The sequence below is a fragment of the Halyomorpha halys genome, unplaced genomic scaffold (genome assembly GCF_000696795.3).
Source record: "Halyomorpha halys isolate HHAL.00 unplaced genomic scaffold, Hhal_1.1 Scaffold29.1, whole genome shotgun sequence".
NCBI lineage: Eukaryota > Metazoa > Arthropoda > Insecta > Hemiptera > Pentatomidae > Halyomorpha > Halyomorpha halys.
Window position 1 is genome coordinate 642,912 of NW_027115892.1, and position 12,039 is coordinate 654,950.

General features: G+C 27.5%; 1 protein-coding gene across 2 annotated transcripts in view; it reads right to left on the reverse strand.

The window, feature by feature from the left end:
- LOC106684029 (uncharacterized) overlaps positions 1 to 10,789 on the reverse strand; it is a 19,437-nt gene extending 8,648 nt beyond the window's left edge. For both annotated transcript variants that reach the window (XM_067052861.1, XM_014425859.3), the window contains exons 1-3: positions 10,680 to 10,789; positions 7,319 to 7,599; positions 4,157 to 4,658 (exon numbers count right to left, since the gene is read on the reverse strand). In XM_067052861.1, the coding sequence (XP_066908962.1) occupies positions 4,157 to 4,658; positions 7,319 to 7,599; positions 10,680 to 10,699 (803 nt within the window). In that variant the 5' untranslated portion in view covers positions 10,700 to 10,789. The remainder of the gene's footprint in view (positions 1 to 4,156; positions 4,659 to 7,318; positions 7,600 to 10,679) is intronic.
- Between the last annotated feature and the right edge of the window lie 1,250 nt (positions 10,790 to 12,039).

Below are 12,039 nucleotides of genomic sequence, written 5' to 3' on the forward strand. Positions count from 1 at the left end.
CCCGAAACGTTGTACAATTGTCATGAATAAATAAATAATAATTTATTTCAAATGATGGAAGTGATTAACCTCAAAAAATTTTTAAAAAATAAAAATTGTGTACAATAAAAAATATATATAATTTTCAGCAAGATTAATTATATATATTGTAGAGGTTAGCAGGGTTAGGATAATACATCTAAAATAGAAAAATAAATTTAACAATTGACTTTAAATTAATAAAACTGTTAAATTAAAAATTAAATTAAACAAAACAAAAGAAACTTAACATAACTATTGAAACATGAAGGATTTGATTTATTATTTAACTAAAACAAATAATTTAAAAAAAAATAGTAACCCTCTTTTATTAAAAATCTTTTATGATTACGAATAAAAAACAATAATAATAATTTCTTCAAAAAGAGACTAATGATCGTGTGATTGATGTAATGTACTGTTAGTACAAGAGCCCAAGAGGAAAAAAATGGCAGTTATTTCACCCCAACTTTTGATTACTTAATTGAAAACTAGGTATAATTACTAGTCAAAATTGATGAGTCTGCCAAGTATATGTAGGAGGAACAAAATATGGCGGCTGTTTCAAAACCTTAAAAAACATTAATTTTTTATTAGGAGCTCTATATCTTTAAAAATACCAACAATAGAAAATCTAAGCGAGCAACATTTAAAGTAGAGTAAATTTGCTAAAATTTAAGCCCTAATAGAGCTATTTACGTTCAATAGTTCTGGAGATATAGCCTTTTAAAAAGCAACATTTCATAAAAATATACTGAAATATCAGTAGTTGGTTAATTTATTTTGAGAAATCTATATCTCAAAAACTGTTTGACGTACAGATGTCGTTTAGCACTCAAATTAAAGCTAGTTTAATGGGGTATAAAATAGTTTATGACGTTCATTTACGTAGGAAAAGTACTTTTCATGAAACATGCAAAAATAAATTGATTTATAGTTATTCGGACAAATTTTCATTTGCCAAATCTATATTTATAAGTGAATATCTTAAAAACTACTACCCCTACGAAGATAAGTGTCATAAACTATTTTATAGTAAGTTAAATTTCCTTTATTTTGAGTGTTGGCAGACATATTTGCGTCTTATGGGCCTAGAGATATATTTTTTCAAAAATCCAACAGTTTATACGAGCAACTAGAAATTAACATTTTGTGAGTTTATTTTGTCAAATATCATAAAATCTACTACTCCTATAAAGGCAAACATTATTAACTATTACTATTTTATAGTAAATTTAACTAGCTTTAATTTGAGTCCTAGCAGACATCTGTACGTCCAATGGTATCTGTCCGTATATTGTCCGAACAACTATAAACAAATTTATTTTAGTAAATATCATGAAAACTACTATTCCTAGGAAGGTAAAGATCATAAACTACTTTATAGCTCATTAAGTTAGCTTTAATTTGAGTGCTAATAGACATCTGTACGTCACATAGTTCCTGAGAAATAGATTTCTCAAAATAAATTAACTAACTACTGATATTTCAGTATATTTTTATGAAATGTTGCTTTTTAAAAGGCTATATCTCCAAAACTATTGAACGTAAATAGCTCTATTGGGGCTGATATTTCTGCAAATTTACTCTGCTTTAAGTGATGTTCTTTTAGATTTTCTAGTGCCGTTGGTAGTTTTTAAGATATAAAGCTCCGAATGAAAAATTAATATTTCTTCAAGGTTTTAAAACAGCCGCCATTTTTTATTCCCCCTACGTATACTTGGCAGACTCATCAGTTTTTACTAGTAATTATACATAGTTTTAATTAAAGTAATCAAAAATTGGGATGAAATAACTGCTTTTTTTTCTTCACGGCTCTTGTACTAAGTAGATCGATAACGCGTATATCACAAACCGCTGTATTAGTGAGACAAGAGCTGGTTGCTAAGGGGCCCCAAAGTCGACTAAGCTATTAACATATCACACTGCTCCTAATCTTTTGTTATAAACAGCGATTTTAATTGCTTAGTTATAAACAACGTACGGGATAATTTTCTATTACAATATCGTTTAATAAATCATCGTACTTACAACTTATACATTTATGAAAGTAATAGATTCATTTCAGCCGTTTGTTCAGTGTGTAACATTGCTTACGCAAATTACAAATCTTCTATAATAAAAAAATTAATAATAAAATAAATATTTAAATAATAGTATTGCGATTAAATGATAGTAAAACACAAAATTGTGAAGAATATAAATTATTATTAAAAGTGACTAATACAGGTTTATTTTAACAGAGCTAAATTTACTTGGGCATGATAACCTGAAAATTTGAATTGCAGTTTTTCTAGGATATAGGAGGGGCGTTGAATCACACTACTTTCTTAGAAATACGTCTGATGAAACCACTTTTATTTTATATATAATCGTTTCACTTTTTGAGTCTGTTTTTGTTGTTTAAATAAAATAATTTTGTATGCAAGTTACATCTCAAAACACTCTTTATTATTTCTTTAAATGTTCAACGTTTCGGCCTATTCGGCTATCCTCAAGAACAATCTCTTAAATAACAGCTTTTATTATACATTAATTATTTTTAACAATTTTAACAAACGACATTAATATTAATAAAATAGCATACCTTAAATACAAATTTACACCTCACAACCAATTATTTAAAAGCTTTTTACAGGCTATTACACCAAGATCGTCAATTTCAGTCAAAATTACACTATAAGACAATAAAACATTATGGAATCATATAAATTTATTAATAAAATTGCCTTAGCTTATGCCTAATTATCAATTTAATTACTCTTCACATTAAATATTAAAACTTTTATTTACAATTCAATTTAACACTATTATCTCTTTTTTTTCATAACAATATTTTTAACTTCCTTATTAAAATTCATATCAAAGTTAATTATAACCATCACATGGATGTTAACTAATAAGGATAGTGATGCCTCAGTGGAGAGCATGCATACATTGCACATTTCATATCTACATTGTTTTATATAATTTCATATTTACTACTTTTTTTTGCTTTTAAAACATATATTTATTACTTCTATATATATTATTACTTTTGTATTATTTATGTATTTATTGGTCCTTTTTCTTATATCTGGAATCTTTTTACGATATAATATTTTATAAATATATTTATTTATTTTATTTTTGTATGCATGAGAGTTTTTTAAAAATTGTAATAGATAATAACTGTGGACGACTATGTTGGGTTTTTAAATTTTTTTACTATATTTAAAATGTTTATATAATTTTTATACTCTTGACTTGAACTTTGTTTTATGTTGGATGGAAAAAATAGAAAAACTTTTAAAATTAAAGATAAAAAAATAATAAAATCATGTATAACTTTTGCACATAGTTCAAAAATTTGTACAATGTGACTATTTATATTAATAAATGGAATATGATCCGGGTGCGGTCAAATTTAACTCAAATAGTAATGTGTACTATTTTTATTTGAGCCAACGTTTCGCCCCACGGTGCAGGACTTCGTCAGAGCTAAAAAAGATACAAACACTTAACATAAGTACAAAAAAAAGTAAATGGAAAATTACAAGGGTATACAATGAAACGTAAAAATTAAATAAGAAAAATTAAAGGTTATAAACAATAAATAAAAACGGTAATAGTAACGAGTGAAATTATAATTATATGAAAATACAAATTAAGAGATGAAAAGGGATTTTATGTATTTATATTGTTTAAAACATTTTATATATTTATATTCTTGTATGCTCTGGCTCTTTATATTAATTGGCTTCATAAAAAATTATTCTTTACTAATAAGTATTCTGTTTATGAAACTACCCAATGAAGTTGGGCAGCACAAAATTTTTAGTAAAGTATTTTTCTCTCTAGTAACATAACAGTTGTACTCATATTTTTCATAAATTAATTTTTCTTAAAATCTCTGCACAGTGTTTAAACTTTCTCTATCTGCTTTTATATTTTCTGTATAATTGTTGTTTTCTAATACTTGAATAGACTCAGTTATTTTCCTTTGAATGTATTATTTTCTTTAAGTAAAAGTTTTTGGCTGCATGCTGCACTGGGATCATTTGTTTTTCGAATTATGCCACAATCAAAATAGTGTATTTGTGCTTCTTAATGGTATTTATTAACAAAAATTATTATTGGTTCTATTTTTTTTTTTTACCTAATTATTTCTGAATGGTGTTCAGCACACATCCTAGTACATTGCTTGTAGCAAGCCAGTAGGATTTTGTCGTAGTCCTCTCCTTTCTGAACAGACTCTCGGTGTTGCATCATTTCTCGGGCCCTAGAACTTATGTTACGTATAGCAAAGTCAAGCAGTGAGATCTCAGTTTTTATATGACTGTAAGTTATATAAAGTATACCCCAGCAACCAAATGCTACAAATGTTATACCCAATATGATAAACTGCTGCCAAGCCAGTAGGAAGATTTGGGAAAGAATATTGCTCAAATCAAATGGATGCCAACAAGGAAAAAGATATATTTCCTCTTTTTTTATCATTCCAATAAGTACAGTCAACCCTGTGAGGTTGGCCTGGGCAGCATATGTTAAAATAAGCAGTGTCTTGAAAAATCTTTTCAATGCCTTTGCTCTAGGTTTTTCCAATTCTTCTATTTTTTTTTTCATTATTGAACTTTGGTAATCGTAGGTAAAGTAGCTATCTGTTAAAAATAAAAATAAATAAATAAGTATTGCATATCAAGTAAATATTAGAAATTTTTTTATATTTATAAATTTATCTGCACTTTTTATATCAATGACTCACTAAACATTTATTTATTGTTTCCAATGAAAACCTGCGTTTCACAATATTATATTTATCATTAAGCGGCTACTTCTCGGTGATTATCTTGTTTAAGTAATCACTTGAAACTAAACTAAATTTGGGGATGCATTTAACACTAATACGAAGACTTCTAATTAGAAGTAAAATATATTATTTACAAAGCCTTAATTTTACAATAAAACAAGTTTTAATTTATTTTAAACTGTATGTTGGGGTGGGTATGAAAGTTCAATATATAGATTATTTGGATGATTAATAGAAAAAAAACATTGTTATCATTATAGTTTAGCAATAATAATGAACAAAAAAGTATTTAGTGCTCGAAAGAATAATTACGTTGCGTAGTCTCCGGTATTATCAACGTGTGCTAAAAACACTTGGCACACAAGGTAACGGCGACGTAAATCAATTGTTTGTTTTTATTTGCTTTGGATTGGTTTCTTTTTAGTCATGTAGATTCGTTAGAAACATTGTATCTTCTTTTTTATATTTATTTAGATCGTCTTTCTCCAACTCACTGACAAAAGATTTTTTTCCACTATTAGTGGAGATTATTAAACAAACAATGAGCAATGATCATTTATTTAATGTGTTGTAGTTATATTTTATATGATCTACTGTCATTACGTTCTCTTGAGTAATTAATTACTCTACAAGAACCTGGATCTATTTAAGCCAGAGCTAGAAGTTGGAGATTTATTCCGAGGGCTCCTCACGAAATAAACTTCTCCAGGTTAAATTGATATCAGAGCTGTTTCTGATATCAAATATTTGATAATAGTTCCTAATCATAGAAATCTCAATCATCCCGATAAACAACTTTTTATATAGTCATATTAAACATAAAAAAGTAAACAAAATCCAGGCATTAAAAAAATAAAGAAACGATCTTTTTCTGTCTTGTTTAATACCATTAAGTCCCTGTTTCATAATAAAAGTTGATAGTATTTGTTCATAAATACAAGTAATCAAACAACAAACATATAATATTAATTAATAAAAAAGTATAAAGAAGCATTGTACAAGTCTGTGAAAGTGTACTAAAGACAAACGGCAAAACTAATAGTATTAGTTTGTGCTTTAATATGAAACAGGACCCAGAACATCATGTCCTTACAAATCCCAAGGATTTGTGCCTCTGGTTTTTTGTGAACGGAAGAGTTGGGGAAATAAAAAACAAATTCTTCATTTGTATTTTTAATTTCGATGTTTTTTTTTTAACTTTTTAAGTATTTTTTAGATATATAGAACCAATTGTTGTCATATCTAATAATAGTTGTTAAATCAAATATTTTAAAGACAATACAAAGGAATGCGGTTAAATAACATTAGTTATATTTGTCCTCTTCATATCTAAGAAACTACATATCTCAGAAGAAAAAATCATATAATAACTATTCAAAGTAATTTAATGTTCTTTAATTTTATATAGAACTCATTTTATAAAATAATAATTGTTGAGATAAAAGAAAGATTCTGATAAAACAAAGTTTTTACAACAGCCATATTCTCCATCCCGAAGCCGACGAGTAAACGAGTGTGCTGCACGGTAAGGTACGTAATGTACTGGTGGTACTAAACAATATCAAATAGACCAATGCTTTATTTTTTAATGTTATGGTTATGTCTAATTTTACACGACTGATATAGCTATCATCACCAACATATTAACCTACATTTTTTTTTTAATTTAATGTAATTTTGATTTGATTTGAACATCTTGTTTTTTAAATAATATGTAACGTTCAGTTGATTCAAACTATGATTTTCCCTGTAGAAATTCATCTTTTATAAGTGATGGATCCATTTTTTTGAAATAAGTGGGTGTTTGCATTATAATAAAAATATTGGATAAGATAATGGACCAAGCTTAAGGAGTTGGGGTATTCCGGGTTGTTGAGGTAATCTCTGAACTTTTTTAATTATTTTTGTTATAGAAACCTCCTAAAAAAAAAAAAATTTTAAACAAACATAAATATTATAAAATGTTTTTATTCAACCCAGATCTAATGATATTCTAAAACTAGTGATCATTTTTACCTAGTAATTTCTTACTACCAATATGCAGAAAATCTACAAGGAACTACCGGCTCTCTAGGGAGCGGATAAGAGAATGAGGGAGGAACAAAAACTATCAGTCATCAAACTGGTACATCAATCAACAATTTCTAGGAGAATTAGACTCCAATAAATTCAAATTAAATAATATACAATTCTGCAACCCTTTGGTTCTCCACTCCAAATAAACCATGTACATATTAATATAAATAGTATTAAATATATCCATTCATTATAGAGTCCACTCAATAAAATTTGAAGAACCTCCGCGACTTTTTCATTTTTTTTTTTTAAGTTTCTTACTTCATAGCTTTATCAAATTATTAGGGTCGGAATCCCGATCCATGGGATTTTAAAACCCAAAACTCCCTTAATATAGGTCTCAAGTTTAAGCTCAAGCTCTCAAGTTTAGGACTCTTAAAGAGGCTACAACGATAACAAATATATTATTATTAAAGTTGTGTACTAAGTTCTTACCATCAACTATCTTAAACAGTTTTATCTTGCCCAGATGTCCTGATACGCTCCCGACGACAACTCCATTTAACAAGCCAAAGTTGTAAGCAACTCCAGCGAGATCGTCCGAACTGTGTCGAAAATGATAAAATGAATAGATCAACAAACAACATCCACCAATAGAGTTGATAAATGTTATCAAGGAGAACAATTTGTAACTTTCCATGATATTAGAAAGCCCGATTATTATTCTAAGCTTCCTTGTGGCTTCAGCAATGATATCTAAATTTATTTTAGCCATTCTGGAACATAAAAAGAGATCATTTTTAAAACCTAATAATTAAAAATACAAATGTAAATAAAAAAAACTATCATTCCCATTTAAAGGAATGGAATAAAAATATTCAAATCAATTCGGATTGAAAATTTAGTATATCTGGTCTAAAAAACTTCGGATAGGATGGTCTCAGAAACCTATAGTGGGTGACTTTCAAGAGCTTAGATTTTTTTCCGCCTAATTGTACTTTAATTTTTAAAATTCCAAAATCCTTCGTAAGATCCTAAATGCTCTCTACTTTGTCACAAATAAAATCATCCACAAAGACCTTAATGTTTTATTTGTTACTGATCTAGCCCGAACCAGGTATCAATCCTTCCATTATAAACTCCCTAACCACTCAAACCCATTAGTTTCTAATCATGCTTCCTCTTTTATTCCAGACAATCCTCCGAGGCGTCTGATAAAAAGATGGTCTCGAGACCTTATATTGTAAAATGTTTTTAGAGTACTACCATTGGGTAGTTCCTCTACATGCTTGTACCATACCATTATGATTTCCCCAAATTTACCTGATGTATTTATGTACAGTTGTAAATATCTATAAATAAATTTAATTTTTTTTTTTTTAAATCAGGTTTAAAATTAAAATGATCGAAAATTGTCGAGCATTGATTTTAATTGTTGATTAGAAGTTTTTATTTACTAGCTGAATTAGGAATTTGAAGCTTCCTAAATCTTAAAACAAAAAAGAAATGTGTTATCAGGGTTCTAAAATCGTCCACGGTATGGACAAGAAATTCAGATTTTTCTCAGGTTCAGAATAATAAAATGATTGCCTGTAATGATATAATAAAATTTCATTATTATATATCTATTTTAAATATTTTTTTTCATTCATTGAAACTCACCAAATTGACCAACTTCGGATTAAATTAGTTTAAAAAAAAACAATGGAAATATAAAGTGATTGCACAACTAGTCATTTTAAGGTATAATGCATAATAATATAATGAATGGTGGAAAAGAAGACACTTATAAAGAATAATGAGAAAGGAAAACCGTTTGTAATTTTTTAAATAAATTATATTTGTGACTGGACCTGACAATTTTCCTGTCTCGTCTATCCAAGTTTCCAACAAATCAGGATTCTTGGTGCATCGACTATATACAATAATAAAAAAAAGGTGTCGGAGTGAGTTGTAGCTAATATTAAATATTAGGCGATATTATGTAATTTATGATTTTCATTCTTATAATAAATCTTATAATAAATTGCTAAGAGAAAGAGTGATTCAAAGTTTATCTCTTCAGGGGCTGTAGATACATCACCGCATTACAGAATGGAAACGCAGTTTTATAAGACATTAAAATGAAGGAGTAGAAGATATTTTGAAAAGTAGAATAGGTGCTAATAAATTTTTAAAAATTCGGTCAAAAGTCAATATATCCAATTTTGGAAATCTTTTATTGAAATTTTTCATTACGGTATCTTAAGTAGGTAAGACATTTTATGTAGATAAGTGCACCTAATGTAACACTGACGGGAAGATAAATAATTAAGAAATAAACTGAATAAGTAAAATTCTGATTTGTCAAAAAAAAAGTACTGCTCCATTGTTATGAGAAAAAGGAGAGTGTCACTTTTTAATTTTAAAAACATTGTGTATTCTAGCCATTTTAAAGCAAATAGTAACATTGTTGAACTGAAAGTACCAATAAAATAATTATGATAAAAATGAATTAAAACAAAAGAGATATTATATTTTGAAAAGTGGTAAATGGCTGCAGAAAGGAAAACAAAATACCGAGCAAATTTCTTATTTGAAGAGACTTATTTGAAGATATGGTCCTAATATTATTAGTTCAGAATAAGGAACGAAATTAAGACAATATTTATTAATAATAAATTATTGTTTAAAATATTTTTCCGTAGTTGAGATATTACGATTTTAATGTTAACAGCAATACTAGATTCTGTTATTCATTTTTTTAAGGGAAAGATAAAACTCTAACAATCAAATTAAGGCTGCTTAACTAGTAAATATAATTTTGGGTGGAATTTTCAAATTCAACTAACCAAACATTGATACGTCATATTTCCAAAGTTTAACTTTCAAATCATCTGTATTTAAAATAAAGTTTTCTATTTGTGTAATAATAATAATTTCAAATCGACCATAGCATTCAGATTCTGTAGCTAAATTACTTTATTTTTAAACTATTTTATTTTTGTCCGTTCTACAATGAAATTAAACATTTTTGTATTTCTGAAGAGTAATAAGGAAAACAATAAAAAACAAAGTATTTAGCTTGAAGCTTTAGGCTTCACACTATTTAGGTTGTATATATACAGAATACTTGATATGATTAAACTATACAGTAAATGATTGAAGACAGAACAAAATGTCGCATTATAATGTTTTACTACCTTCACTTCTTAAATCTATCTACTATTTTTTGCAACTACTGAACTGCATTGAGTCTCTTTACTTAAATAATTTTGTTTCTGAAATCTGAATATTTTTATTTTGGCCCTATATAGGCCAAGGATTTTTATATTTCTGAAAAGTGAAAACGAAATCTTAGTGTTAAGATTTGGAACTTCACACTTATTTTTAGGCGGAATTTGGAGCAGAGGTGGGAGGTGAAGCTTTGACTGGTGTTATAATATATATAATATTATAGTTATGATTAAAATATACCTCATATTCACTATTTCTGAGGAAGCATGAAACGATTGAAAATAAAAAAAAAATTCACATTCTCATATTTTAAGTATATTAGTTATAAATACATTTTTTAAATCTATTTTATATTTTTCACAACGGCTTAACTGAATTGAGCCAACATCCAAATTATAATTTTTTATAAAAAATATAGTACTCTTGTAAAACAATTTTCTTAAAGAAGGCTTATTTATATTATTTTTTAGAAGTTTTTGATCAGTATTCACTGGTATAAAATAACTGTTAAAAGTAAATTAAGAATTGAATAATTATTAAGTGATACACGAAACTTAGTTGTTGATTTATTTTGCCACAAAACAAATTTCAGGTGAGATGTGACGTTTTGAGCAAAAAGACATAGCTATAGAAAATTTACCTCCTTTTCTGGTTCTCCATTCAGCCGAGCCGCCTGGCTCCAAAAGAATGGGAGAAAACATAAACCGAAATCTCGTTATATAGGCACCACAAGTCGGTATGTAATTTAATGGTCATTGGTTATTAAAACATTCACCACATCCGCTCCAGTGTTCTTCAAGGAGCACGAAAGTACAGATTTGGAACTGATTTATAAATGTAGCCTTTTTCTGATATCCTTCGTCCAGGATATCATCATGTTATTTATGTAGATACTAAAGAGTGGGCCTGTGGTCGCTTTAGTATCATTAATCGTTTCACAATCTCATTACCTTTTCAGTATTAGCGAAAGGGAACTGATTTATAATATACGAATTATGGAGGTTTTTGGTGAAATCGATAAAACCTTAAGTATATATTACGTCAGAATGCCATCTGATTCTTTTCATCGATTACCTCATATGTGGCTTGGAGTAAAGAAGGATTCGTCCTGCCGAATAATATAGTAGGCACTGTTGGTCACAACATAAACATCACCAGTTATCTTGTGTGTTCCGTGTATAGATACTTCCGATATAATCTGTATTCTTTTGGTTTTATCAGAATTTACTGTTTTTTTTAAGTATTAAGCATGAGTACATTAAGTTGTTCACCATTTAGCTCAGTCTTTAACTCAGATAAAATCATAAAACATTTATATAAATATTAATAAATTTTATTGATAATTATTACTTTATCCATAACCTTTCGTTAAAGTGACTATTAAAAGTGAGTTAATATACCTATTTTTACCATTTGATTAAACTAAAAAGGAAATTTGGGGTCCGTTAGATACGACCAGTTGTGTCTGTAAATTTCACCTCATCAGTTAAAGGTAAATTTTATTTTTAATATGTTCCTCAGAAATTGTAAAATTTCCATAATTTTTAAATAAATTTTAATAAAGTATCAGCAATATCAGTTTGTTTTCATTTCTTCCAAAATGTATTTTTGTATACGTATTTACTTGAAAAATAAAGGTGGTGTTAAACTTTTGACCAACAGTGATTTTTTTCATGTGAATAGAATAGTTTTAACTCCAATAACCAAACGCTCCATTTTATCAAATTTCATAACAAATAAAACCAGGTTAATTAATATAAATATAAACAGATTACCAAAATACAAATATACAATTACATTTTTCGATACTTGTTCAGTACAATAATCATTCATTTTAATTTGAAATATATATTTTCAATTCCATTTTTTTAATAGAATAGTTTTAACTCCAATAACCAAACGCTCCATTTTATCAAATTTCATAACAAATATAACCAGATTAATTAATACAAATATAAACAGATTACCCAAAAAACAAATATACAATTACATTTTTAGAT